At 46.2% G+C, this 27,233-nt stretch overlaps 1 protein-coding gene across 8 annotated transcripts in view; it reads left to right on the forward strand.

The window, feature by feature from the left end:
* pcm1 (pericentriolar material 1) overlaps positions 1-27,233 on the forward strand; it is a 313,048-nt gene that overhangs the window by 80,927 nt on the left and 204,888 nt on the right. For all 8 annotated transcript variants that reach the window (XM_072496879.1, XM_072496880.1, XM_072496881.1 and 5 more), the window contains 3 exons: positions 2,290-2,488; positions 6,095-6,277; positions 21,122-21,306. In XM_072496879.1, the coding sequence (XP_072352980.1) occupies positions 2,290-2,488; positions 6,095-6,277; positions 21,122-21,306 (567 nt within the window). The remainder of the gene's footprint in view (positions 1-2,289; positions 2,489-6,094; positions 6,278-21,121; positions 21,307-27,233) is intronic.

Genomic DNA, 27,233 nt, shown 5'->3' on the forward strand with positions numbered 1-27,233 from the left:
CGGTTGGCTAGTGAATGGGAGTGTGGGGGGGTTGGCCACAACCACACGATGGTTGCGATGGCAACAATGGGGTGGGTTACCACCGATGGGCAGGGCCCGAGGTTGCGATGATGGCAGTTAGAGGCAGGGGAGGGAGTGAGAAGCCCCCAGTCAGAATTATAACGTGGAACGTAAGGGGATTGGGGAGAAAGGTGAAGAAGTCAAGGGTGTTTGTGCATTTAAAGTGCTTAAAGCTGATGTGGTGATGCTGCAGAAAACCCACCTGAGGGGGGGAGAAGGGTTGTAGCCAGAGTGGTGAGCAAGAGGGTGAGGTTTCAGATGGAGAAGGTGGCGGACCAGGGGGCAGGCATGTGATTGTGATGGGGGCGTTAGAGGGGAGGTGGGCGGCACTGGTGAGCCGATCTGGCCCCAACTGGGACGATGCGGGATTTGTGAAGAGGGTGCTGGGTGCCATTCCGGAATTGAATACCCACGAGTTAATAGTGGGGGGAGGAGTTTGGAATATGGTGCAAGAATTGAAGGTGCTCGCTGGCCCAGTCATTTGGGGCGAAGGTGCTGGCTGGACTGACAAGAGAGATGGGAGGAGTGGACCCGTGGAGGTTCCTGCACCCGTGGGAATGGGAGTATTCGTTTTTCTTCCCGGTACATAAAGTGTACTTACGAACAGACTTTTTCATGGTGGGGAAGGCGTTAATGGCCGGGGTCAAAATGTCGGAGTATTGGGCAATATTGATTTCGGATCATGCACCGTATTGGGTGGATGTGGTTCTGGAGAAAGGGGATGGCTCAGAGGCCGGGGTGGAGAATGGACGCGGGGTTGTTAGGGGATCGGAGTTTTTGTAATAAGATCGGGAAGGTGATCGAGGAATATGTGGGGTTTAATTGCATGAGAAGTTTCTCATTGGTGATTTCGGAGGCACTGAAAGCAATCGTGAGGGGACGGGGGGTGATTTTGTTCAAGGCTAAGGTGGACAAAGAGGAGAGAGAGGAGCGCCAAAAGTTAATAGAGGAGATGCTGGAGGTGGATTGGAGGAGCGCGGGCCCGGACCCGTCCCTCTTGGCCAAAAGGAAGGATCTTCAGGCGAAGTTTGACAAGTTGACAACAAGGAAAGTATTGCTGCAGTTGAGAAGGGTGATGGGTGCAGTCTACGACCACGGAGAGAAGGTAGGGCGTATGTTGGCTGGCAAGTTCCAGAGGAGAATTGATACGTGTTCAGAATCATGCGGTATCCAGCAGAGTAGATATAGGAAAACTGTTTAATTGCCAAGAACCGGTTGGCAAAAGAAGCAAAGGTGGTATGAGCAAAAACATTTTTGCGCAGCAAGTCGTTAGGATTTGGAATCATGAGTGTGGTAGAGATAGATTCAGTTGTGACTTTCAAAAAGGAATTGATTCAATATCCAAAAGGGGAAAAGTATTGCAGGGCGAGGGATGAATAGAAGGATTCGCTGAATTGCTCAGGAGAGGGTTGACATGGACTTAACAGGTGGAATGTATTCCTTCTGTGCTGACACCATTCTATGATTGTTCAGACATGGATCAAATTAATTAGATTGGCTGGCTGCACTGTGGTGATTGAGTATGGAGTTGAAACTGCTGCACACATCACATGAGACTTGAGGTCCAATTCTCTTAACACCAATGTGCCCACTGTCCTCATTGGATACCTGGCCCTAAGCTTCCTAAATTCTTCCTATTTCTACTTTCTTGAACCCCATCATGCCCTGGTCTCTGATTGTTTCATTGTTCTTTGCACTCCCCTTCTCTTAACCCAACTGTTGGTGACTGCCCAGCCAGTAGACTCCCAAGGAGAATTCTTCCCCTAAACCTCTCCAATGCTCCACCTGCTTGTCCCTCAGTATCCATTGAATGATAGAACAGTGAAATTGAACCTTTGATGAATTCTACTTCTGCTGGCTTTTCAAAACAACTATCCACTTATCCAACATGGTATTGGCCCGATAGCCTTTTAATTACTTCATGTAATTTCATAATAGATTCTTGAAATTGCCACGGTTTTTGTTTACTTTATCCAATATTTCCTCAGCATCCAGTTTTTATATATAATCTGATATTTTTTCCACATTCAAGGCACAATATAAATTGTTGTACAAGGTGATGTAAATGAAAAGATAATGCATGTTTACCAAATATTTACATTTTATTCATTGAAGTTATAGTTAGTGAGATTATATGATTGCATCTTTATACTAAAGGTAGTATATTCATGTATGGACAGAGCTGCTGAATGAGGAGTGACGAGCCTAAATTTTGATTATCTTTTCCAGTTTCCTCCAGTGCTCCTGGTGCATCTTGCTCATCTCACAGGAGTGATCAAAGAAGTTCTGTTGCTGCACCAACAGAAGCTGATGCTGCAACCAACAGGGAACCCAGCAGCTTGGCCTCTTCAGCATGTATTTTGGATTCTACACCATCACAGCATGAGAATGACACAGAAGAGAATGCTAATCCTAGGAAGAAATTAAGGTGAGATTCAAAACGAAATTCAGTTAAAATCAGTGCTTACTTCAGTATAGCCATGCACCCATTATGTGTAGTTAAAGCACACTATTCACAGAGGTGGTCATGGTATCTTTTATTCATTGAGAGTTGAATCTTGTAACTTAGAACATGATTCCCATATACATTCCATTCTCTGTACCTCCAATTTTACTTTTAACAAATCCAAGGATAAGTGGGGGTGGATTTTAACACCTGCAGTGAGATCAAATTTGCAAAACCCAAATTGCCGCAAACATATCTCATTTGTGTTTTTACAATGGCGTGCTTGTGAGCACCTGAGTAACCCACTCTGGGCAAGTGGACAGTTTTTGTTATGTATTTTGGTAACCATTTAAATGTAACACTGAGTTTGGGTACCCAACAACTAATCAGAGGCAGAAGCCGCCTTTTATAGCACTGCTTGTTACACACACACACACCCCTCATTGCCAGTTCAGCTATTTCCCATCCTGACCATCAGCCAATATTTTCCAGTTGCTGAAGGCTGTCACAAACTCTTCTTCGCTGCAGCTTTCCCCACTGATTTTTCCACATGGCCAGCATCTTAATTTGCCCAGATGTTGGGTGGGAAAGATAGTAAAACGAATTATGACGGCAGGGCTGCTGCATTCTCGGCACTCTAGGTTTTTGCACCACCATGTCTTTCTTTATGTACTGGAGCAGAGGTGAATTTTCACGAGAATGGATAATGAATTAACCAAGAAGACATAGAATCATAGAATTTACAGTGCAGAAGGAGGCCATTCGGCCCATCGAGTCTGCACCGGCTCTTGGAAAGCCCACCCTACTTAAGCCCACACCTTCATCCTATCCCCTTAACACTGCAACCCCATCTAACTTAAGGGCAATTTAGCACGGCCAATTCGCCTAACCTGCACATCTTTGGACTGTGGGAGGAAACCGGAGCACCTGGAAGAAACCCACGGAGACACGGGAGAACATGCAGACTCCGCACAGACAGTGACCCAAGCCGGGAGTCAAACGTGGGACCCCGGCGTTGTGAAGCTATAGTGCTAACCACTATGCTACCATGCTGCCCGTAATACATAATACACAGTTAATGTTTTTTTTTTGCTAAATAATGTCAACCGCTACTTTATATCATTTTGCTTTCTATCCTAACCTCGCATTAAAAAAAAAATCAAAATTCAAGTAGTTTGTTTTTTGCAGCTGCTACAGATAATTGCTAATGTAGAGTCCTTTTTCCTTGGATATAAAAAGAAAACTGCTCTGAGCAAGTAGCAGAAAGTTTGAGTGAGTTGATTTTTTTTCTGATCCCCGTTACAAGTTTTAAAACATTCTATGCTGCATTTCTTTGCTGTAAAATTGTTTTTAAAACTCATCTTTTTGTTGGAAGTTGTGATGCTAATTGTGCATATTATTAATAAAGAAATTGTATCTTCCTCAGTTTATTTTCTACCTCTTTAGATTTCCCTACATTGAGCATCAATTACATTTGTTTATTCAGACTGTTCCCCCTCATTTAAGTGTACTACTGAAAAATGAAATGAAAGTTGCTTATTTTCACAAGTAGGCTACAAATGAAGTCTGTGAAAAGCCCCTAGTCGCCACATTCCGGCGCCTGTTCGGGAAGGCTGGTACGGGAATTGAACCGTGCTGCTGGCCTGTAGTCTGTTTTCAAAGCCAACGTTTGAGCCCTGTGCTAAACCAGGGTGGAATGATTTGGAAATCTAGATGATGAACAGCAATCCATTGACTGCACTGAAATTTATTATCCCTTCTCTAACACCAGCATGTTGATATTTGGACTCTGTTCAGTGCCTCCTGCTACATAAAGCTGAGATTAGAATGCAAGTGAAAACCCATTTTAGTAACTCCTTGTACTGCACTATTGTGCCAACATATTCAATGCTGATTAGAATGACTTGAAACTTGCTGTGGAATGCAGTCTTTATTGGTACCTGAGAAGAAATGAGTGTGAGCAAAAAACACAGTGACTGACGATGGAAAAATAGTGTGAGGTGTTGAAGGAACTTTTCGCTGACATCTTGGATCAGAATTCTGTGCCATTCGACACATCTCTAAGTGGCATTTTAAAATTGACAAACCTTTGTAGCCTTTGACTGCTTAGAATTATCCTGAGAAGCTAGGCCAAAAACACACCAACTTTGAACCTTGGTCTTAGTTAGCTGACCTTAATTGTGGTGATGGAGAAGTTCTGCAATTGGCGTTATATCTTCGACTTAGTGAGACAAGAATTATTCACGTTTTCCACTGAAGTGTGTACATCGTGACTCTCTGCCATTGAAAATATTGGGCTGATTTTAGCTAAATTGTTCTCTTTAGCTGAGTAGCCTACTGAAAGATCAAGGCACACCACAAAATAATAGCTAATTGAATGGTATAATGGAGAATGCTGGTGCCCATGAAATGAAATGAAAATCGCTTATTGTCACAAGAGACTTTCTCCAAGGGGTTAATGCTTTAGAAGAGATGGTGGGCGAGTAAAACATATTTGTATCATTAGTTAACTCCAACTCAAATTGAGAAATTTGGCACTAATTTACAGTAAACTTGATAGCAAGTTAAAGCTTTGCATTATACAAATAATATAAATTATTCACTTTATTACAGTATTTGAACGGAGCGAAATCGAGCAAGAAATTACAGTCAAAATTGATGTTAATTGAATGTTAATGATTTGGTATTTTTCATTTCAGTTCACTCAAGTGGATTTCATGGTTGAGTTTTATGGTCTGTTCACTGAGAGAATATCCTAAAGACACATTTTAGTATTAATTTATATGGCAACTAGAAAAATGTTGGTCAAGTTTGAGTAAGCGCATCAGTAAACTGCAGAAACACTGTCCTCAAAATTGATCAGAGGAAACCGTATTGAATTGCTCACCATGAGGGGCTTTTCACAGTAACTTCACTGAAGCTTACTTGTGACAAGCGATTATTATTATGATAAATTTTTGTTACATGTAATTAATTATGCAAACACTTTCCCTCCTAATTTTTTTTTGGTTAAATTTAGAGTACCCAATTAATATTTTCCAATTAAGGGGCAATTTAGCATGTTCAATCCACCTACCTTGCACATCTTTGGGTTGTGGGGGTGAAACTCATGCAAACATGGGGAGAATGTGCAAACTCCACACGGACAGTGACCCAGAACCGGGATTGAACCTGGGACCTCGGCGCCGTGAGACTCCAGTGCTACCACTGCTCCACCGTGCTGCCCCCTCCCCTCCTAATTTTTGCCTGTCCTGCTGTGAAGACATTGACTGGTTGCGAAGCGGAGATTCCATGGCTAGCAGAGGACTCTAGAATATCTAGAAGAACCCTGTAACTATTGCTGGTAGACGAGCCCGGACAGGGGTCCGCTTTTAATTAACTGGTCTCGTACAACTCTCCTTCCAATTCCAATGTGAGGTTACAGCTCTCTGCAGGATGAGCTAACGAGCTGTTGATAGTGTCAATAGCTTTTCAGTGTTTCTCCTTGATTTAGTTTGGATTTATCATTCCAAATTAAACTTTTAATAATTCCTTTTATTCTGAAACAAAAATATGCCATAATGAACTGTGTGAAATGTTTTCATTCAGAAAACTCGAGGAAGTTCACAAGAGGCTGAATGAATTACGTGAATTGATTGATTACTATCAGCAGACTTCAGATATGATGACTGATGCTGTCAATGAGCATACAAAAGAGGATGATGATGAGACTGAGGAAGAATCCTTGTACTACTCTGATCAGGGGAATCCAGAAGCAGTCACAAACATCAGGTGGGGAAAAATTTAGGATTGGTGTAAATGTTTCTGTGCTAAAGTATCTTGAGGAAATGAAAAAAGAAAATGACACTTGCGTTGGTGTGGATTTATTAATAAAATTTAGGGTTGAGATCAGAAAATGATTATTTTTTCAAATACTATTTGCATTGCTTTTCATGTGGACAAGCTGGTATGTTTTATCGAAGCTTTGCTTCGTATCTGGCTGTGCTGGACCTCACCTGGGAATGTTTCCTGACTGGCTGCTGGAAATCGCAACAAACATTTTACCAATTCTATTGGCCCTTACCTCAAACTAAAAATTAAATTTTTTTTATTTTTTTTTATGACATTGTCTTTTGAGGCCATGTCTGAGAGACTCTTACCTGCATGTGCATTGTTGAATGTGCATTTTGTATCTGAAACTTACTGTTCACTGATACAAAGCAAATAACTAGTTGCTGGGTACTCTTGCTCCATCTTTATTTAAGTGGTATTCCATTGATTTTCTTGCATTTTAAAAAGAAATGAACCATCTATCTATTCAATTACAGTGCAGCAGCACTTGTGCGTGCTTGAAATACTATAACTGTTTTCAGGTTTCTATTATTCTTTGCAGGGTGTGGACACTGTTAGCTAGGCCAGCATTTGTTGCCCATCTATTTTCTCTTGAGAAGGCGGTGGTGAACCACTGCAGTCCATGTGGTGTAGTTATATCCACAGTGCTAATCGGAAGAGTAATCTGGTTTATGGTGTAGGTGGATTCATCCCGGAAAGTATATTCTGGGAGATGTTTTTCCATTCTTTATAAAGTTTCATTCCTGTTTACAGCAGTGCTTTAGTGATATATTTTTATTTTAAGATTTCTAATACTTGTATTGACAATACAAGGTATTGGGAACTATGGCAACAAATATGGAAAACAAAAGTACCCAATATATTGCTGATCTGAAACAAAAACAAACTGTTGGAAACACCTGGCAGGTTACTCAGCATCTGTGGGGAAAAAAATCACCAAGTTAGTGTATTGGGCAGATGAACTCTTCGTCAGAGCTGAAGGTACGGTAGGTTAACCGGAAGGGGAAGAAAATACGCATGTTGGAGGAAACTAGACCAGCTGTAAAATGCTTAAGTGGAGGATCAGAAATGGTTAAATGTTAAAAGTGGTTCCAGGAATGAATGATTTTAGTTCCAAGATTAGATTGGAAAAGCTGGAGTTGTTCCCATTCGAGCAGAGGAAAGTAAGATTATGATGGCTTTGGATAAGGTCTGTGTTATGCACAGAATTCATGTGTTCCTTTCATTGCCTGTGATCAATATGTTTGTAAGTAAAAGATATGTTTTTCTTGCCATCTCTTAGAGTGAGATTGCCAATTAAAAAGCAGCAAGCTTTTGAGTGAAAAATATTTTAAAATTATTTGTTCATGGACATCACTAGAATTTATTGCCCATCCCTAATGGGCATTGAGCAGATGATGGTGAGCTGCCACTTGAAATGCTGTGATTCATGTCACAAAATCATAGAATCCCTGCAGTGTAAAAGGAGGCCATTCGGCCCATGAATCTGCACAGCCCTCTGAAAGAGCACCCTACCTAGGCCCAAACCCCACACTATCCCTATAACTCCGCCAAGGGCCAATTTGGAATAGCCAATCCACCTAACCTGCACATCTTTGGACTGTGTGAGGAAACCAGAGCACCCGGAGGAAACCCACACCGACACGGGGAGAAAGTGCAAACTCCCCACACACAGTTACTTGAGGTTGGAATTAAACCAGGGTCCCTGGGGCTATGAGACAGCATGCTCACAACTGTGCCACCATGTTTGTAGGAACACCCACTGTGTGGATAGGAAGGGAGTTCCAGGGTTTTGACCCAGTGGCAGTGAAGGAATTGCGATTATAATTCCAAGTCAGGGTGGTTCGTGGCTTGGAGGTGAACCTTCAGGTGTTGTCCTTGGCTTTATTGGTGGTAAAGTTTGCAGGTTTGGAAAATATTGCTCAAGGAGCCTTGGATGGTGTGACATGTTTTTGGAGTTGAACTCATCCAGGCAAGTGGAGAGCATTCCATTGCACTCTTGACTTGTGCTTTGTAAATTGTGAATAGGCTTTGGGGAGTCAAGGAGATGAGTGACTTGCGTAGAATTCCCAGCTCCTGACCTGTTCTTGTAACCACAGTCTTTATGTGGCTTGTTTAGATTCTGGTCAGTGGTAACTTCAAAGGTAGTGAGTAGATTCAGCGAGGATAATACCATTGAATGTCATGGGGACATGGTTTGATTCTCCCTTGCTGGAGATAGTCATTGCCTGGCAGACGTGTGGCTTGACTGTTACTTGCAATTTGTCAGCACAAGCGTGAATATTGTCGAGGTCTTGCTGCATTTTTACATGGACTGCTTCAGTATCTGAGGAGATGTGAATGGTGTTGAACATTATGCAGTCATCAACGAACATCACTGCATCTGACCTTCTGATGGAGAGGATGTCTTTGATGCACATGAAGGCAGCTGGACCTGGGACACTATCCTGAGTAACTCTTGCATTGATATCCTGGAACTGAGATGACCTGTAACAACCACAATCATCATTCTTTATGCCAGGTATGAATCCAACCAGAGGAGAGAGTTCCCACTGATTCTTAGTTTTGTTAGGGCTCCTTAATGCCGCACTCGGTCAGATGCTGCCTTGATGTCAAGGGCAGTCACTCTCCTCACTTCTTGAATTCAGCTATTTTGTCCATGTTTGAACTAAGGTTTCAATGTGGCCAGGAGGTGAGTGGTCGTGGCAGATCCCAAACTGAGCATCAGTGAGCAGGTTATTGCTGTGTGCATAATGCCATCACTTTGCTGAGTAGATTGATGGGGTACTAATTAACTGGGTTGGATTTGTCCTGCTTTTGTGGATAGGACATAGCTCAGCAATTTTCCACCTTGCTCGGTAGATGCCAGTGTTGTAGCTGTACAGGACCAGTTTGGCTAGGGGTCTGGCTAATTCTAGAACCAAAATCTTAAGTACTATTGCTGGAGTGTTAGCAGGGCTCATAATTTTGCAGTGTCCAGTGGCTTCAGCAGTTACATGTGGCTGAATTGGCTGGTATCTGTAATGCTGGGGAATTCAAGAGGAGTCAGATGGATATTTACCTGATACTTCTGGCTTAAGATTGTTGCATATGTTTCGGCCTTGTCTTATGCACTGATGTGGTGGGCTCCCCCATCTTTGAGGTTGGGGATATTTGTGCATCCTCTTCTTCCTGCTGGTTGTTTACATACAAAACAGGAGTATAGGCCACTCGGCATCTCAAGTCTGCTTCACCATTCAATAAGATCATGGCTGATTGTGGCAAACTCCATATTCCACGGTTTTTACCACATTTGCCAATACTGCGACCTGCTTTTCATTCCAGATTTATTAAATGAACTTAAATTCCACCAGCTGTCGTGGTGGGATTTGCAAGGTAACGCTGAAGGAGAAGCAGAGGAGGAATGAGGGAAAGAAAAAATATGATGGACACCCACTATGTTTGTGCATGACTGTACTGCCTCACTTTGATCAGAAAGATCAGATCACAGGGAAGGGCGAGGGCAGTGGCACACAGGTGAGGCATAGGCAGAGAGAGGCGACAGCGGGCATGGGAGAGGGGTAAGACCAGAACCAGTAAGGGGGGGGGGCAGCACACCAGTGGGGAAAGCGAGCGCAGGAAGTATGATAACAAGGGGTGCCTTGGCGCACCTCCTGGCAGTGAGGGAGCGCCTGTGGGAGTGGGGCAGGGGGTGGTATGAGGCCAGGGACTGGGGGAAAGAAGGAACACAAGGGGAAAGCGAAGAGAAGAAAGGACAGGGGCTCTGATTGTTTTGGCAAGTAAAGGGCAGGTTGAGGTTCAGAAGGTGGTGCCACAAGCAGCCACTTTGGAGGGTCCCTAAACAAAGGGAAATCCTGGAGTGCAGGGGCACATTCACCAGGTAAGTATGGTTGATCACGCAGAAAAGGGAGGACAGAAGCGCCCACCAGGGTTATCACCTGGAATGTCAGGGGACTTAACGGCCCAGTGAAAAGATCTAGAGTCTGCCCACTTAAGAAGTTTGAAAGCAGACATAGTCTTCCTGCACGAGACGCATCTGAGGGACAAGTACCGACTGTGGCGGGCTGGGTGGGACAGACGTGTTATTAATGCAGTGGGATGAGGGCTAATGGGGTAGCAGAACAGGATGGTGTTTACGGTGACAAAGACCTAGAGGATGGTACATCATGGTCAGCGGTGTCCTGGACGGGGCACCGTTAGTTCTGGTAAACTAGGACGGCACTGACTTCATAAAGACCACGGCGGAAATCCCCGACATCGTTGCACACCGACTAATCATGGCGGGGGGTGGGGGGGGGGGGGGGGGGGGGGGGGGGTGGAACTTTAACTGTGTACAGGACACATTGACGCACCGATCGAACCCCAAAACAGGGAAGAAAGACAGGCATGACCAGGGAACTGGGAGCATTCATGGATCAGATGGGGGCTCTGGACCCATTGTCGTTCCTACACCCCTAGTAAGAAGGAATTCTCATTCTTTTCACAAGGTATATACCCGCATTGACTTCTTTGCAGTGGGGAAATGGGTGCTTCCAGAAGTAGTCAGTGCAGAATACTCCGCGATAGTCATGTCCGACCACGCTCCACATTACATGGATGTGAGGTTGAGGTTGGAGACTGGCGGTGCCCAACGCCCCACACGGAGTATGGACATGGAACTCTTTGCCGCAGAAGGCTGTGGAGACCAAACCACGAAGAGTCTTTAAGACAGAGATAGATAGGTTCTTGATTAATAAGGGGATCAGGGGTTATGGGGAGAAGGCAGGAGAATGGGGATGAGAAAATATCAGCCATGATTGAATGGCGGAGCAGACTCGATGGGCTAAGTGGCCTAATTCTGCTCCAATATCTTATGGTCCTGGCTGACAATGTCTTCTGCTAGAAAACATCACCGGTCATAGGCGAGTACATCACTAACAACCAGAACGGGGAAGTCTCACCTTTCACATTCTGGGAGGCACTGAAGGCTGTGACTAGGGGAGAAATTATAGTCTACAAGGCTCATAGAGATGGGGGAAGAGAGGGTTGCGAGGCAACAACTGATCAACTCCTTCCTGGAAGTCGACAGAAAATACTCCCGAGGCCCTGATCGTAGAGCGTCTCGCGGAGAGGAAAAAGCTACAAATGGACTTTAAACCTGTTATCCACCAAGAAAGCAGTGCACCAACTCCGCCAGACACTGTGGACCTTCTATGAGCACGGAGAGATGGTGTGCACCAGCTGAGAAAGCAGGCAGCCATGAGGGAGATAGCACAAAGGAAAGATAGCAAAGGCGGACTGGTAGCACAGCCAAAAAAGGACAACCAAGCATTTGAGGCCTTCTACTGGGGAGTGGACACCTCCGAGCCCCTGACGGGGATTCGGGGATGAAACAGTTCCTCAATGGACTGGCCATGCCAGTCGAGAGGCACGACGGAAGCTGGAAGCACCAATAGGACTGGGTGAGATCATGGAGAGCATCAACTCCACGCCGGCGGGGACCAGAGGTGACCATCTTTTTATGGGGTATGTGGAACATTACTTGTTCTAGGCCTATCCGGGCCCCCTCCCACAACTCCTTTACCGATACATTGATGACTATTTTGGTGCCGCGTCTGCTCTCGCCCGGACCTGGAAAAATTTATCAACTTCGCTTCCAGTTGATGAATTCTTCGCAGACACTTCCCTTCCCTTACTTGATCTTTCTGTCTCCATTTCCGGCAATAGACTATCCACTAATATCCACTACAAGCCCACTGACTCCCACACCTATCTGGACTACAGCTCTTCGCACCCTCCACCCTGTAAGGACGCCATCCCTTTCTCTCAACTCCTTCGTCTCCGTTGCATTTGTTCCGATGATGCCACGTCCCAAAATGGTGCATCGAAAATGCGTTCCTCCTTCCTCAACCGTGATTTCCCACCTACAGTTGTGGACAGGGCCCTCAACAGTATGCGGTCCACCTCCCGCGCCACTACCCTCGCCCCCTCCACTCCACAAGGACAGAGCCCCCCTCGTTCTCATATTTCATCCCACCAGCCTCCGTATGCAAAGCATAATCCTCCGCCATTTTCGCCAACTCCAGCGTGATGCCATCACCAAACACATCTTCCCTTCACTCTCTCTGTCAGCATTCCGCAGAGACTGTCCCTCCGAGACAATCTAGTCCACTCCTCCACCATACCCAGTACCTCTCCCATCACCCATGGCACCTTCCCATGCAATCGCAGAAGGTGTAACACTTGCCCCTTTACGTCTTCCATGCTTAACATCCCAGGCCGAAAACACTCATTCCAGGTTATGCAGCGTTTCACTTGCTTCTCTTCCAATTTGGTCTACTGCATTCGCTACTCCCAATGTGGTCTCCTTTATATCGGAGAGACCAAACGCAGACTGGGTGATCGCTTTGCTGAGCATTTTCGGTCTGTGTGCATTCATGACCCTGACCTTCCTGTTGCTTGCCATTTTAACAAAAGACCCTGCTCCCATGCCCACATGTCTGTTCTTGGCCTGCTGCAATGTTCCAGTGAAGCTCAACGCAAACTGGAGGAACAACATCTCATCTTCTGGTTAGGCACGCTGCAGCCTTCCGGTCTCAACATCGAATTCAACAACTTCAGATGATCACCTCTCCCCCACATAGACATTCTTTCTGACCCAATTCCTTGGTTATCATAGAATTTACAGTGCAGAAGGAGGCCATTCGGCCCATCGAGTCTGCACCGGCTCTTGGAAAGAGCACCCTACCCAAGGGCAACACCTCCCCCCTATCCCCATAACCCAGTAACCCCACCCAACACTAAGGGCAATTGTGGACACTAAGGGCAATTTATCATGGCCAATCCACCTAACCTGCACATCTTTGGACTGTGGGAGGAAACCGGAGCATCTGGAGGAAACCCACGCACACACGGGGAGGATGTGCAGACTCCGCACAGACAGTGACCCAAGCCGGAATCGAACCTGGGACCCTGGAGCTGTGAAGCAATTGTGCTATCCACAATGCTACCGTGCTGCCCCTGCTACCTCGACCCATTTGTTTTCATTTCATTTTAACTGCTGTTTACCATTTTTTTCTTTCTTAATATACATTTAATTTTCCCCCCTCCCAATCTTACCCACCTTTCCTTCACCTTTCTCCTCTTTGCTTCCCCCTTCCCCTCCCCTCACATCTACAGTTCATCCTCTGATGTTAGTTTCCCTGCTGTTTGACCTTTCACATCTTTTGTCCTCTCTGGGGACTGTCATTAGCATTCTTTCTCCTTGGTTTCTGTGGCCATTAGCACCCGGTTTCCCTGGGTTTCTGTGGTTATGACTCATCTTTCATTCTCACTCCACAGTATAAATATTTCCCACTTTCTCTGTCTGTTAGCTTTGACAAAGAGTCATCGGACTGGAAACGTTAGCTATTTTCTCTCCCTACAGATGCTGCCAGACTTGCTGAGATTTTCCAGCATTTTTGCTTTCATTCCAGAGGTGACCATCTCCCTGGATGCAAGAAAGGCCTTTGACAGAGTTAAATGGAAGTACCTCATTGAGGTACTGGAGTGGTTTGGGCTAGGGACAGGGTTCAACTCTGGGGGCAGCACGGTAGCCTTGTGGATAGCACAATTGCTTCACAGCTCCAGGGTCCCAGGTTCGATTCCAGCTTGGGTCACTGTCTGTGCGGAGTCTGCACATCCTCCCCGTGTGTGCGTGGGTTTCCTCCGGGTGCTCCGGTTTCCTCCCACAGTCCAAAGATGTGCAGGTTATGATAAATTGGCCATGATAAATTGCCCCTTAGTGTCCAAAATTGCCCTTAGTGTTGGGTGGGGTTACTGGGTTATGGGGATAGGGTGGGGGTGTTGACCTTGGGTAGGGTGCTCTTTCCAAGAGCCGGTGCAGACTTGATAGGCCGAATGGCCTCCTTCTGCACTGTAAATTCTATGAAAACTCGTGGGTGAAATTCCTGTACAATGCGCCCAAGGCGAGAGTTCGAACCAACTCTGAATATTTCCAGCTGTACAGTGGCAGAAGGCAGGGATGCCCGCTGTCCCCGCTCCTGTTCGCCAAGGCAATTGAACCACTGGCGATCGCTCTGCGAGAAACACAAGGCTGGAAGGGCATCCGAAGAGGAGGAATAGAGCACAGAGTTTCACTCTATGCAGATGATCTGCTTCTCTACATCTCGAACCTGCAGAACGGCCTGAATGTAATCATGAAACTCCGGGAAGAGTTCTGGCCTTCTCGGACTACAAACTCAACGAGGCATTCCGGTGAACCCGAATGAGGGAGGGGCAGAGCTGGGGGGGTTCTGCCATTCAAACTTGTCTAAAGCCCATTCTGCTACCTCTGGATCCAGATAGCCCATGACTATCGGGATCCACATGTGGAACCTGACCAGCCTGGCGGAGGAATTTAAAAAGGACCAACGGAGATGGGATGCACTCCCGCTTTCCCTGGCGGGGAGGGTGCAGACGTTCAGGATGAACATACTACCAAGGTTCCCCTTCTTGTTCAGATGCATCACGATTTTCATCCCTTATTCCAAGGGATAGACAAAATGATCATGGCATGTGTGTGTTGTGTGTGTGTTGTGTGTGTGTTGTGTGTGTGTTGTGTGTGTGTTGTGTGTGTGTTGTGTGTGTGTTGTGTGTGTGTTGTGTGTGTGTTGTGTGTGTGTTGTGTGTGTGTTGTGTGTGTGTTGTGTGTGTGTGTGTCCCCACAGCTGCAGACTGCTGACGGACCTGTTGGAAGTTCTCCACCTGGGGAAGATCACGTACACCATTCAAGGGTCGGATGAGGGCCTCCACAAAGCGTAGGGGCTATTCATCAGCCTGTTCCAAGACGGCGCCTGTTTGTGTACACTGAGGGAGAATTCAGAAAGTCCAATTCACCTAACAAGCACATCTTCCGGGACTTGTGGGAGGAAACCGGAGGCCTGGGCGGAAATGCACGCAGACACGGGGAGAACATGCGGACTCCGCACAGTCAGTGACCCAAGTGAGAATCGAACCTGGGACCCTGGCGCTGTGAAGAAACTGTGCTAACCAGTGCTGAGCCCGACTATCCACAGAGATTGGGGGAGCAAAGAAAGGGGGAGGCCGATAAAAGGGGTATGTGTTAAATTGTGCATAAGAAACGTCTATTCTGTAAATGTGTTTTGGGTGCCTAATTATTAAACTGTTAAAAGTGGAAAATGCCAATAAAATTATTTTTTTGAAAAAGAAACAGTTCTTCAGATCATTATCCTGGGTCTCTGTATTACTGGTCCAGTGACAATACTACTGTGCCATTTCCTCCCCTAGTCAGTCTACCCTAAAGGCTCCTTTTATAACTAGATTATTAATTAGCCCTTTCTAATTTCACAATACTAGATCTAAAATCACTGTCTTCTGCCAATGCAAAATGACAGTCTGCGCATGCTCTGTCTGTGCGCTCTGCTTGGTCAGAAAGTCATTAATGAAAAAATGAAATGAAAAGAGCTTATTGTCACAAGTAGGCTTCAAATGAAGTTCATGTGAAAAGCCCCTAGTCGCCACATTCCGGCGCCTGTTCGGGGAGGCTAATAAGGGAATTTATAGATTTTCTAGAATTTACAGTGCAGAAGGAGGCCATTCGGCCCATCGGGTCTGCACCGGCTCTTGGCAAGAGCACCCAACCCAAGCCCACATCCACCCTATCCCCATAACCCAGTAACCCCACCCAACACTAAGGACAATTTTGGACACTAAGGGCAATTTATCATGGCCAATCCACCTAACCTGCACATCTTTGGACTGTGGGAGGAAACCGGAGCACCCGGAGGAAACCCACGCAGACACGGAGAACGTGCAGACTCCGCACAGCAATTGAATTGAATTGAACCTGCGCTGCTGGCCTTGTTCTGCTTTGCAAGCCAGCTGTTTAGCCCACTGTGCTAAACCAGCCCCAATGTCTTGATTATACACCTGATATAATTGGTGCAAGGTGGTGGGCCATAATACGTTTAGTATTGAGCACTTGGGACAGACCTAGTCCATAATCTAACATGTAAACATGAGTGTTCATAGAATAATTGAATTTGATTTGGAAAGGAGAAGTCTTTTGAAAAGGCATAAGTGTAACCGCAAACAACCTGCAGGGGATGACTGAATTGAACATGTATCAATGCCACAGCGCCCTCTCCAGGCTTGGAAATTTTGTTCTAACTGGATTCAGGATGAGTGCCTGTAAAACAGTAAACATAGTGGAGAGACCAGAGAATTCCACATGTGCGACTCTGGCAGCAAATGCAGCCATCTAAAATTGCCAGTTCTCTAATTGCTTCCTCAACATGCTGTTCCAGAAAACCATTCCAGGAATTTGCTCTCCACAGTCTTGGTGCTAATTAGGTGAACGCAATTTATATGTAGACTGAAGTTCCTAATTTTATTATTGTAGTGTATTGCTTTTGTTACATTCCTGATTTCTACTGTCCCTACATTACCACCATTGGTGGCCTATAAATAGCTCCAAACATTTGCTGTGCCTTGCTCTTTCTTATCTCCATTCTAACAAATTCTATGGCTTGATCGTCTGATCTTTAGGAACATAGCAGTAGGTCATTCAGCCCCTTGAGCCTGTCCCGACATTCACTGAGACCATAGCTGATCTGTGACCTAACTCCATATACCTTTAGCTCATATCCCTTAATATGTTTGCTGAACAAAAATCTACCTCTCTCAGATTTAAAATTAACAATTGATCTAGGTTCAGCTGTTCGTGGGAGAGAGTTCCAAACCTCCATCACCATTGAGTGAAGAAGTTTTTCCTGACATCTCTCCTGAACGGTCTAGCTCTAATGTGTACACTATGACCCCTAGTTTCAGAATCTCCAACCAGTGGAAATAGTTTTATCTTTATCTACCCTGTTTTTTCCCTTTTAATATCTTGAATACTTCGATCAGATCACTCCTTAACCTTCTAAATTGTAGCGATAACAGGTCTAATTTGGGTAGTCACCTCGTAACTCAACCCCGTTGAGCTATCGTTTTTGTAAACCTGAACTCTTTCCGTTTAGACGGTACTCTGCTCTGTCCTCTTGGTCCAAAATGGATAATCTCACACTTGCTGACATTAAATTCCATTTGCCAAAATTTTGCCCATTCACATTGTCTGTCAATATCTCTTTGCAATTTTATGCGATCATCCAGGTTGTCTGCAGTGCCACCTAACTTTGTATCATCCGCAAATTTGGATATGACTTACTATGCCATTATCCAAGTCATTAATGAATACTGCGAATAATTGAGGCCCCAACACAGATCCCTGTGGTCTACCACTAGTCACCCCCTGCCAGTTTGAGTAATTACTAAATACCCCCCATGTCACCTGCCACTCAATCAGTTTCATAACCATGTCAATAATTTGCCTTCAACTCCATGGGCTTCCACCTTAGTTAACAGTCTCTTGCGTGGGCCAGATTCCTTTTAGAAGTCCATATAAATGACATCCATAGACATTCCCTGTCCACTACCTTAGTCACCTCAAAAAATGCAATAAGTTTAGCCAGGTATGACCTTCCCTTCACAAATCCATGCTTGTTCTCCCTGATCGACCTATCTTTTTCAAGGTGCTGAGTTACCCCATCCCTGATTATAGACTCCAGCAATTTCCCCACCACAGACGTTCAGCTAACTGGTCTGTAATTCCCTGGTTTCCCCCTTAAAAAGTGGAGTGACATGTCCAATTTTCCAATCCAGAGAGACTGCTCCTGAATCTGGGCAACTCTGAACGATTACAGTTAGGGTGTCTACAATATGCTCCCCTCTTTCCTTTAACACCCTTGGATGGAAACCGTGAGGTCCTGGGGATTTGTCACTCTTTAGTTCCATTCATTTCCTGGTTAGTGATGCTGTACTTCAGGAAATTGTATTAAGCCCCTGCCTTCTATTGACTATTAATTTTTTGGAGACTTCTGGCAAGTTATCCTCCATTTCTACTGTAAACAATGAGGCAAAGTAATTGTTCAATATGTCTGTAATTTCACCATTATCACTGGCAATTCATCCAGCTTATTGCAAATCTGTCAGGTGAAGGAGAGCAGGTGTTAGAGATGATGGATTGGGGAGCCAGAGAGAGAGCAATTACTTTGCAAAGAGTGTCGATGGTAGCCATGATGTGGAGATGCCGGCGTTGGACTGGGGTGAGCACAGTAATAAGTCTTACAACACCAGGTTAAAGTCCAACAGGTTTGTTTCAAACACTAGCTTTCGGAGCACTGCTCCTTCCTCAGGTGAATGAAGTGGTAGGTTCCAGAAACATATATTTCTAGACAATTATATATATGTTTCTGGAACATACCTCTTCATTCACCTGAGGAAGGAGCCGTGCTCCGAAAGCTAGTGTTTGAAACAAACCTGTTGGACTTTAACCTGGTGTTGTAAGACTTATTACTTTGCAAAGAGTAATGCAGAGGGACGGAAAAATATTGGATAGCAGCGGGCAAGATAACTTGCCGAATGCAGAGGGAGGTGGATAATGAGGTGAGGTCAAGGTGAAACTTGTCACAGCATTTTGCGGGGTGGATAAGGGCTGACATTTCGGGAGAGGAATGGATTTGGTTGAAGCCTGGGTTTATTCTATCTTGGTTGATGAAAACAACATTTTTGGGGGGAGCTGGTGTGGAAGGTGTTGGCTTCAGAACAGGTATGCCAGAGGTGGAGAAATTTCAAGAACTGTTCCCTTAGATTAGCTAATTGTGCATGTCACTCCACTATTGAAGAACGAAGACAGAGGGAAATCAGTGAATAATAGACAAGTTAGCATAACACCTGTTGCTGGAGCCCATAATGAAGGATAAGGTGACAGAACACATTGAGTTTTTAATTGATATGATAAGCTGATATGGATTATTTTTCATTTGTGAGTGTCGCTGGTGTTGCCATCATTCATAGCCTATCCTAATTGCTCTTGAGAAAATAATCAATAAGGCCAATGGAATGCCGATGTTTTAATCTACTGGAATAAAATAAAAGGGGTTGGAAAGCATGCTTCAGTGATGCAAACCTTTTGTTCAGACTAGACCTGGAGTACAGTGAGCAGTCTTGGGCACCACATCTTAAGAAGAATGTACTGAACTTGGAGGGAGAGTTCCATAGGTTTACCAGAATGATAACCAGACTCCAAAGATTGAATTGTGTGAGGCGATTGCACATACTCGAGTTGTATTCACGAGAATTGAGAAGATTTAGATTTAGATTTATTGTCACGTGTACCAAGGTACAATGAAAAGTATTGTTCTGTGTACAGTCCAGGCATATCGTTCCATATATGAAAAATATACGATAAATACACATTGTAAATACGTAAATATACACATTTGCGTGGAGCATACAGAATATAGTGCGACAACAGTAGGGAAGATGCATAGATTAGGTCAGTCCATAAGAGGGTCATTCAGGAGTCTTGGTAACAGTGGGGAAGATGTTTTTGAATCTGTTGGTGCATGTTCTCAGACTTTTGTATCTTCTGCCCGATGGAAGCGGTTGGAAGAGAGAGTAACCTGGGGGGGGAGGGGTCTTTGATTATGCTGCCCACTTTCCCATGGCTGTGGGAGGTGTAGAGACAAAGGATGGGAGTTGGGTTTGCGTGATGGGCTGGGCTGTATTCACTCTGATCACAGAGTCATTTGATTGAAGTTTTGAAGTCATTCAGGAGACCAGAGAGGGTAGATGGGGATAAAATAGTTCCATTATTTGGAGTGTCTGGGACTGGGGAGAGGCTTGGAGCCAGAGCTTTCAAGAATTAAATTAGAAAATGCTTCTTCACAAAAATGATGGTCGAAGTTGGAATTTGCCAAATCAGGTACTAATTGAAATTTGAGCTTGATAGATTTTTTTATATCTAAAGGTATTATGGAATATTGGTTAACAGTGGAAATGTGCAGTTGTTTTGCTATTAGCCATGATTTCATTGCATGGTGGGACAGGCTCGAAAGTGATAATGGCCTACTCCCAATTCTATGTTGGCATGGTGTCTCTTGAAAACAAGGCCAGAAAACTAGACAAGTCAGAGTTGTTGCAGATGAAGCTGGATAAAAACTGGACAACCGAGTTAAAAACAAAGTTATGAGGAATAAGTTCCCCAGGGCAAGAGTAGATGGAAATAGTTGATGATGAGAGTGAAGTCTGGTGGCAAGATCTTCCGAGGAGGCCAGTAATGGTCGAAAAATTGAGGTTTATTGTTCAGTCGTAAAGTCTTGGCTCCGAGGCAGGGAGGAGGAGTTGAGAGAATTAGCATGGAGCGATAACTAGGTACGGTCTTTCTACCATGGAACAACGTGAACTTCTTTTGTTAACAGATTTAATGGTGCAGGTTGAGAGGAGATGGGCTCAAGAGGTGGAGAGACTAATATCGCTGATATTCTGCTTATCGTTCTTAAAAATATGGTGGATTCCAGTGAACTGGTATCCTAAACGTAGATGAAAGGGACAGATGTGCACAAGGAAGCCTTTTGGCTGAAATAAATGTTTTGACATTCATTGTTAGAAATTAGCTACAAAAAAAAGTGCTAGTGGTTTGAAGAAAGTATCATTGCTTGAAGGATTCTTCATTTAAGTAATCTGAACAATTTTGCACAATTTTGTTTGAATGCCTAACCACCTGTTTTCAGAAGTGACTGATATTATTTGGAATAGGAAATATCTAATGTGTATTTTGCAGCAGTTTTGAAAACCAGTGATTTGTTTCAGTGGGTAATTTTGTAGATTTGCCTTGAGCTTTACTAAATATCTGAATAAAAATTACTATTTAAGCCTATTTAAGCATTTATATTTAACAGCTATTATGTCTCATTCCCATAGAAATCCACAAAGGTGTAACTGGACGGATATCAGTACTGCTTCCAGGGTGGTGGCACTAAATGAAACTAGTAGCCGTAGTGGCAGACTGCTGAACACGGACTGTGAAATCAACAATAGGCCAACAAATCTACAAACTTCGAATGCTCCACTACCATCAGATGAACCTCACATCAGCTACGTTGAGTGTAAGATCAGTAGTTAAGCAAACAGCATTAATTCCTTGTCCCCATATAATGACCAACCATTACTTGTGTGAAAAGGTCAGCAGTTAAATGAGTTTGTTTTCCCTGTTTCACTCCAACTTTTATCAGTAACAAAGTGCCAGGTTACTGCACATTGCATACTGTCTACCTACTCTTAATTTGTACATTGATTCCCCTAGGTGCACAGAAATGCCTCTGATTTTTCTATTCTCGTATTTCTGGGATTCATCTAAGACCTGTATTGAGATGTGGTTGGATCCTCCTGCTTTGCAACATGTTCATGGCATTGAGGCGGCAAATGTTGAATTGCATCTTGGAACTGGCACAACTACAGATGGCTGCAACATTTAAGCCTGGTGTTGGATCTCATTTTCCTTTGGGGTGATGCTCTGAAGGGAAAGGACTGGCATGTACTGCTGTTGTAAGAGATCGCAGTGTCAAAAGTAGGGATGTTTGCGGATGACTGCACATTGTTCAGCACCATTCGCGACTCTTCAGATAATGAAGCAGTCCATGTCCAAATGCAACAAGACCTGGACAATATCCAGGCTTGGGCTGACAAGTGGCAAGTTACATTCGCACCACACAAGTGCCAGGCAATGACCATCTCCTACAAGGGAGGATGACGTGGCATTGCCATCACTGAATCCCCCACAATCAACATCCTGGGGGTTACCATTGATCAGAAACTGAACTGGACTAGCCATCTTCATACTGTGGCTACCAGGGCAGGTCAAAGGCTAGGAGTCTGCCAGTGAGTAACCCACCTCCTGACAACCCAAAGCCAGTCCACTATCTACAAGGCACAGGTCAGGAGTGTAATGGAATACTCTCCACTTGCCTGGATGAGTGCAGCTCCAACAACACTCCAGAAGGTCGACACCATCCAGGACAAAGCAGCCCGCTTGATTGGTCTCTCTTTCACAAACATTCAAACCCTCCACCAACGATGAATAGTGGTAGCCGTGAGTACCATCTACAAGATGCACTTCGGTAACTCACAAAGGTACCTTAGAAAACACCCTCTAAACCCATAACGACTACCAAGAAGGACGAGAGCAGTAGATACCTGGGGACCCCACCATCTGGAGGCTCCCCCACAAGTCACTCACTTCCTTGACTTGGAAATAAATTGCCGTTGCTTCACTCGCTGGGGCAACATCCTGGAACTCCCTCCCTAATAGCACAGTGGGTGTAACTACACCTCCAGGACTGCAGCGGTTAAAGAAGGCAACTCACCACTGCCTTCTGAAGGGCAACTAGGCATGGGCAATAAATGCTGGCCTAACCAGTGAAGCCGGCATCCCATAAATTATTTATAAAAAAAAAAAAAAAATCAACCATGTAGATTTTAGCTGATGCTTCTATACTATTTAGAATGGCTGCCCGAATGGCAAATATCAGATCATGAAAGCTGAGAGAGATGAGAGAGACAGTTGTTGCCATGGTCTGGAAGCCAATTTGCATGCTTCACTCCATTCTGGCTTTGGCGGTACGGTGATAGTGGTTAGCACTGCTGCCTCACATCTCCAGGTCCCAGGTTCAATTCCGGCCTGGGGTGACTGTGTCGAGTTTGCACTTTCTCCCTGTGTCTGGGTGGGTTTCCTTCGGTTTCCTCCCACAGTCCAAAGATGTGCAGGTTAGGTGGATTGACTATGTTAAATTGCCCCTTAGTGTCCAAAGGTTAGGTGGGGTCGCTGGGTTATGGGGATGGGGTGGAGGCATGGGCTTAAGTAGGGTGCTCTTTCCAAGGGCTGGTGCAGACTCGATGGGCCGAATGGCTTCCTTTTGCACTGTAGATTCTATGATTCTTAGAAACGTTACAGCACAGAAGAAGGTCATTCGGCCCATTGTGTCCATGCCATCTCGAGGACATCCAGGTGCCCTTTCTAATCCCAACTCCCTGCACCAGGTCCATATCCCTGTATCTTAGAGCACTTAAGGTGCAGATGCAGGCTCTTTTTAAGAAGCATTTAGCGACTCTACCTCCACCACCAACTTGGGCAGCGAATCCCAGACCACCAATACCCTCCTCGTGTCACCTTCATAAGTTCATCGGATATAGGAGCAGAATTAGGCCAATTAGCCAATCGAGTCTTCTCCGCCATTTGATCTTGGCTGATCTCAAACTGAAATTAACTCCACAGCTATGTCTGTTCTCGTTAACCCGTCAACAATTAAAAATCTGTGTAAAACCCCTGCTTAAATTTACTCACTGTTCCAGCATCCAGCGCACTCTGAAGGTACCGATTTCCACAGATTCACAACACTTTGGGTGAAGTAGTTTCGTCTCATGTCCGTTTCAAATTTGCTATCTCTTGACTTCCGGTTGCGGCGATGACCAGCTAAGCCGCACATTTCGGCACCTCCCGTTTCAACTGACTTTTGGGCTCTTATCGGGAGCCCCAACGGAAATTTTTTACGGCCAAACCCAGTGTGAGGTGACAAAGGAAGAAGTCCCCCCGGGTGTGGATGGAAAGGAGCGACAGCAGTGTCCAGATTGCGGAGGATCCTCTGGAGCAGCAGCAGGGAAGAGAAGGGAGAAGGCAAGATGGCGGCCGAGGGAGCCCAGATGGTATGGGTCCCGGAACAGCAGGAGTTCCTCCGACGATGTGTGGGGGAGCTCAAGAAAGAGGTGCTGGCACCGATGTTACTGGCAATCGAGGGATTGAAGGAAACACAAAAGCTCCAGGCGATAGAACTCTGGACGACTATTACTGGGCCGCCAATGTGGCGATGGTTTGCAAGTGGATGAGGGAGGGAGAGGGGGCGGCGTGGAAGAGGCTGGAGATGGCGTCCTGTAAAGGAACGAGATACAGGGCTTGGTGGTAAAAACGGAGACGCACGAGGCACTACACAAGAGGTGCATAGAAAGGCTGGAAGCCCTGGAGAACAGCTCGAGGAGGAAGAATCTAAGGATTTCAGGTCTCCCCGAAGGGACAGAGGGAGCTGATGCTGGGGCGTATGTGAGTACGATGCTCCATACTCTAATGGGGGCTGAGGCCCCAATGGGCCCCCTGGAAGTGGGGGGAGCGTACCGGGTCCTCGTGAGAAGACCAAAGGCAGGGGAAACACCACGAGCAAAAGTGGTGAAGTTCCATCGCTACAGGGCCAGGGAGATGGTCCTGAGTTGGGCTAAGAGGACACTGAGCAGCAAGTGGGAGAACACGGTGATACGTGTATATCAAGATTGGAGTGCGGAGCTTCAATCGGGTCAAGGCGGTGCTCCATAGGAAGAAAGTCAAATTTGGGATGCTGCAGCCGGCAAGATTGTGGGTCACACACCAGGGCAAACACCACTACTTCGAGACGGCGGAGGAGGCATGGACATTCATTCAGGAAGAGAAATTGGACTAGACTTGAGAAATTGATGTCTGGAGAGAGGTAGCGAGGTGGAGGCACAGAAATGTAAAGTGGGGAGAGGGGAGGGCTAATATGGAATAATGTTGGAGGGGGACACACACACACACACACACACACACACAAAGAAATGTGGGCGTCGGTGGAAAGGGGAATGAGGGAACTGCGCCATTAGGGGCGGGGCCAAGAGGAAAGTGCAGGTTTTTCCCCGCGCTATGGAAATTGAGGCGGGGAAAAAGGGCGCAGGAAGGAAGGGGGACTCACACGCAGGGAGGTCAAAGGATAAATGGGGGAAGCCGAGGTCAGCCAGAGTTAGCTGACTCCCGGAAGCAATATGGGGGGAGCAATCAAGCTAGAGGGGAATCTAGGGGGGGGGATTAACTGGGTTGCTGCTGCTGAGGATAAGGGGGAGCTGATACGAGACGAGGTGGTCGGGACGGGAGGGCGCCGTCTGGGGGACAGACGGGTGCGTGGGACCTGGGTGAGGAGCTGGCTTAAAAAAGGGGATGGCTAGTCGACGAGGGGGGGGGGGGGGGGTAAACGGCCCCCCAACCCGGCTGATCACGTGGAATGTGAGAGGTTTAAATGGGCTGATTAAGAGGGCAAGGGTGTTTGCGCACTTAAGGAGACTGAAGGCGGATGTGGTTATGCTCCAGGAGACGTACCTGAAATTGGCGGATCAGGTTAGACTAAGGAAAGGATGGGTGGGACAGGTATTCCACTCGGTTAGATGCGAAAAACAGAGGGGTGGCAATACTGGTGGGGAAACGGGTATCGTTCGCGGCTAATACCATAGTGGTGGATAGTGGGGGCAGGTACGTGATGGTGAGTGGCAGATTGCAAGGTGAGGCGGTGGTGCTGGTGAACGTATACGCCCCTAACTGGATGACGCGGGATTCATGAAGCGAATGCTGGGACGTATCCCGGACCTGGAGGCGGGAAGCTTGGTAATGGGGGGGGATTTTAACACAGGGCTGGACCGGTCCAGATCCAGGACCGGGAGAAGGCCGGCAGCGGCCAAGGTGCTTAAGGGCTTTATGGAGCAGATGGGAGGAGTGGATCCCTGGAGATTTACTAGGCCAAGGAGTAAAGAGTTTCCCTTCTTCTCCCATGTCCACAAAGTGTACTCCCGGATAGACTTTTTTGTCTTGGGAAGGCCGCTGATCACGAAAGTGGCAGGAACGGAGTACTCGGCTATAGCCGTTTCAGATCACGCCCCACATTGGGTGGATCTGGATCTAGGAGAGGAAAAGGAACAGCGCCCACTTTGGAGATTAGACATGGGACTACTGGCGGACGAGGGGGTATGCGGAAGGGTGAGGGGATGCATTGAAAGATACCTGGAGGTCAATGACGGTGGGGAGGTCCAGGTGGGGTTAGTATGGGAAGCGCTGAAGGCGGTGGTTAGAGGAGAGCTGATTTCCATTAGAGCCCACGGGGAAACAAGAGGGTAAAGAAAGAGAGAGATTGGTTGGGGAAATTCTGAGGGTGGATAGGCAGTATGCAGAGGCCCGGGAGGAAGGGCTATACAGGGAAAGACAAAGACTACAGACGGAGTTTGACCTGCTGACCAAGGGAAAGGCGGAGACGCAGTGGAGGAAGGCACAGGGAATACAATATGAATCTGGGGAAAAGGCGAGCCGGCTGCTGGCCCAACAACTTCGAAAGAGGGGGGCGGCGAGAGAGATCGGAGGAGTTAGGGACGAAACGGGAAAGATGGAGCAGAGAGCAGGGAAAGTGAACGAGGTGTTCAAGACATTTTATGAGAGGCTGTATAAGTCCCAACCCCCGGAGGGGAAAGAGGGAATGATACACTTTTTGGACCAGCTGGAGTTCCCGAGGGTGGAGGAGCAGGAGGTGGCAGGTTTGGGGGCGCAGATTGAGGTGGAGGAGGTGATCAAAGGAATTGGGAATATGCAAGCAGGGAAGGCCCCGGGACCAGATGGGTTCCCGGTGGAATTTTATAGGAAGTATATGGACCTGCTGGCCCCGCTTCTGGCGAGAACCTTCAATGAGGCTAAGGAAAGGGGGTCACTACCCCCGACAATGTCGGAGGCGATGATATCGTTAATTCTGAAACGAGACAAAGACCCGCTGCAGTGCGGGTCATACAGGCCCATCTCCCTCCTAAATGTAGATGCCAAGCTGCTGGCCAAAGTGATGGCGACAAGGATAGAGGAGTGTGTCCCAGGGGTGGTACATAACGACCAGACCGGGTTTGTTAAAGGGAGACAATTGAACGCCAATATACAAAAGTTGTTGGGGGTGATGATGATGCCCCCACCGGAGGGGGAGGCAGAGATAGTGGTGGCGATGGATGCAGAGAAGGCATTCGATAGAGTGGAGTATACTATTGGGACTATTTGTGGGAGGTGCTGAAGTGATTTGGGTTCGGGGAGGGGTTCATTAGCTGGGTTAGACTCCTGTACGGGGCCCCGATGGCAAGCGTTGTTACAAATAGGCAAAGATCGGGTTACTTCTGATTACATAGGGGTACAAGACAGGGGTGCCCCCTGTCCCCGTTACTGTTCGCGTTGGCAATTGAGCCA

Source organism: Scyliorhinus torazame, chromosome 3 (assembly GCF_047496885.1).
Source record: "Scyliorhinus torazame isolate Kashiwa2021f chromosome 3, sScyTor2.1, whole genome shotgun sequence".
Lineage (NCBI taxonomy): Eukaryota > Metazoa > Chordata > Chondrichthyes > Carcharhiniformes > Scyliorhinidae > Scyliorhinus > Scyliorhinus torazame.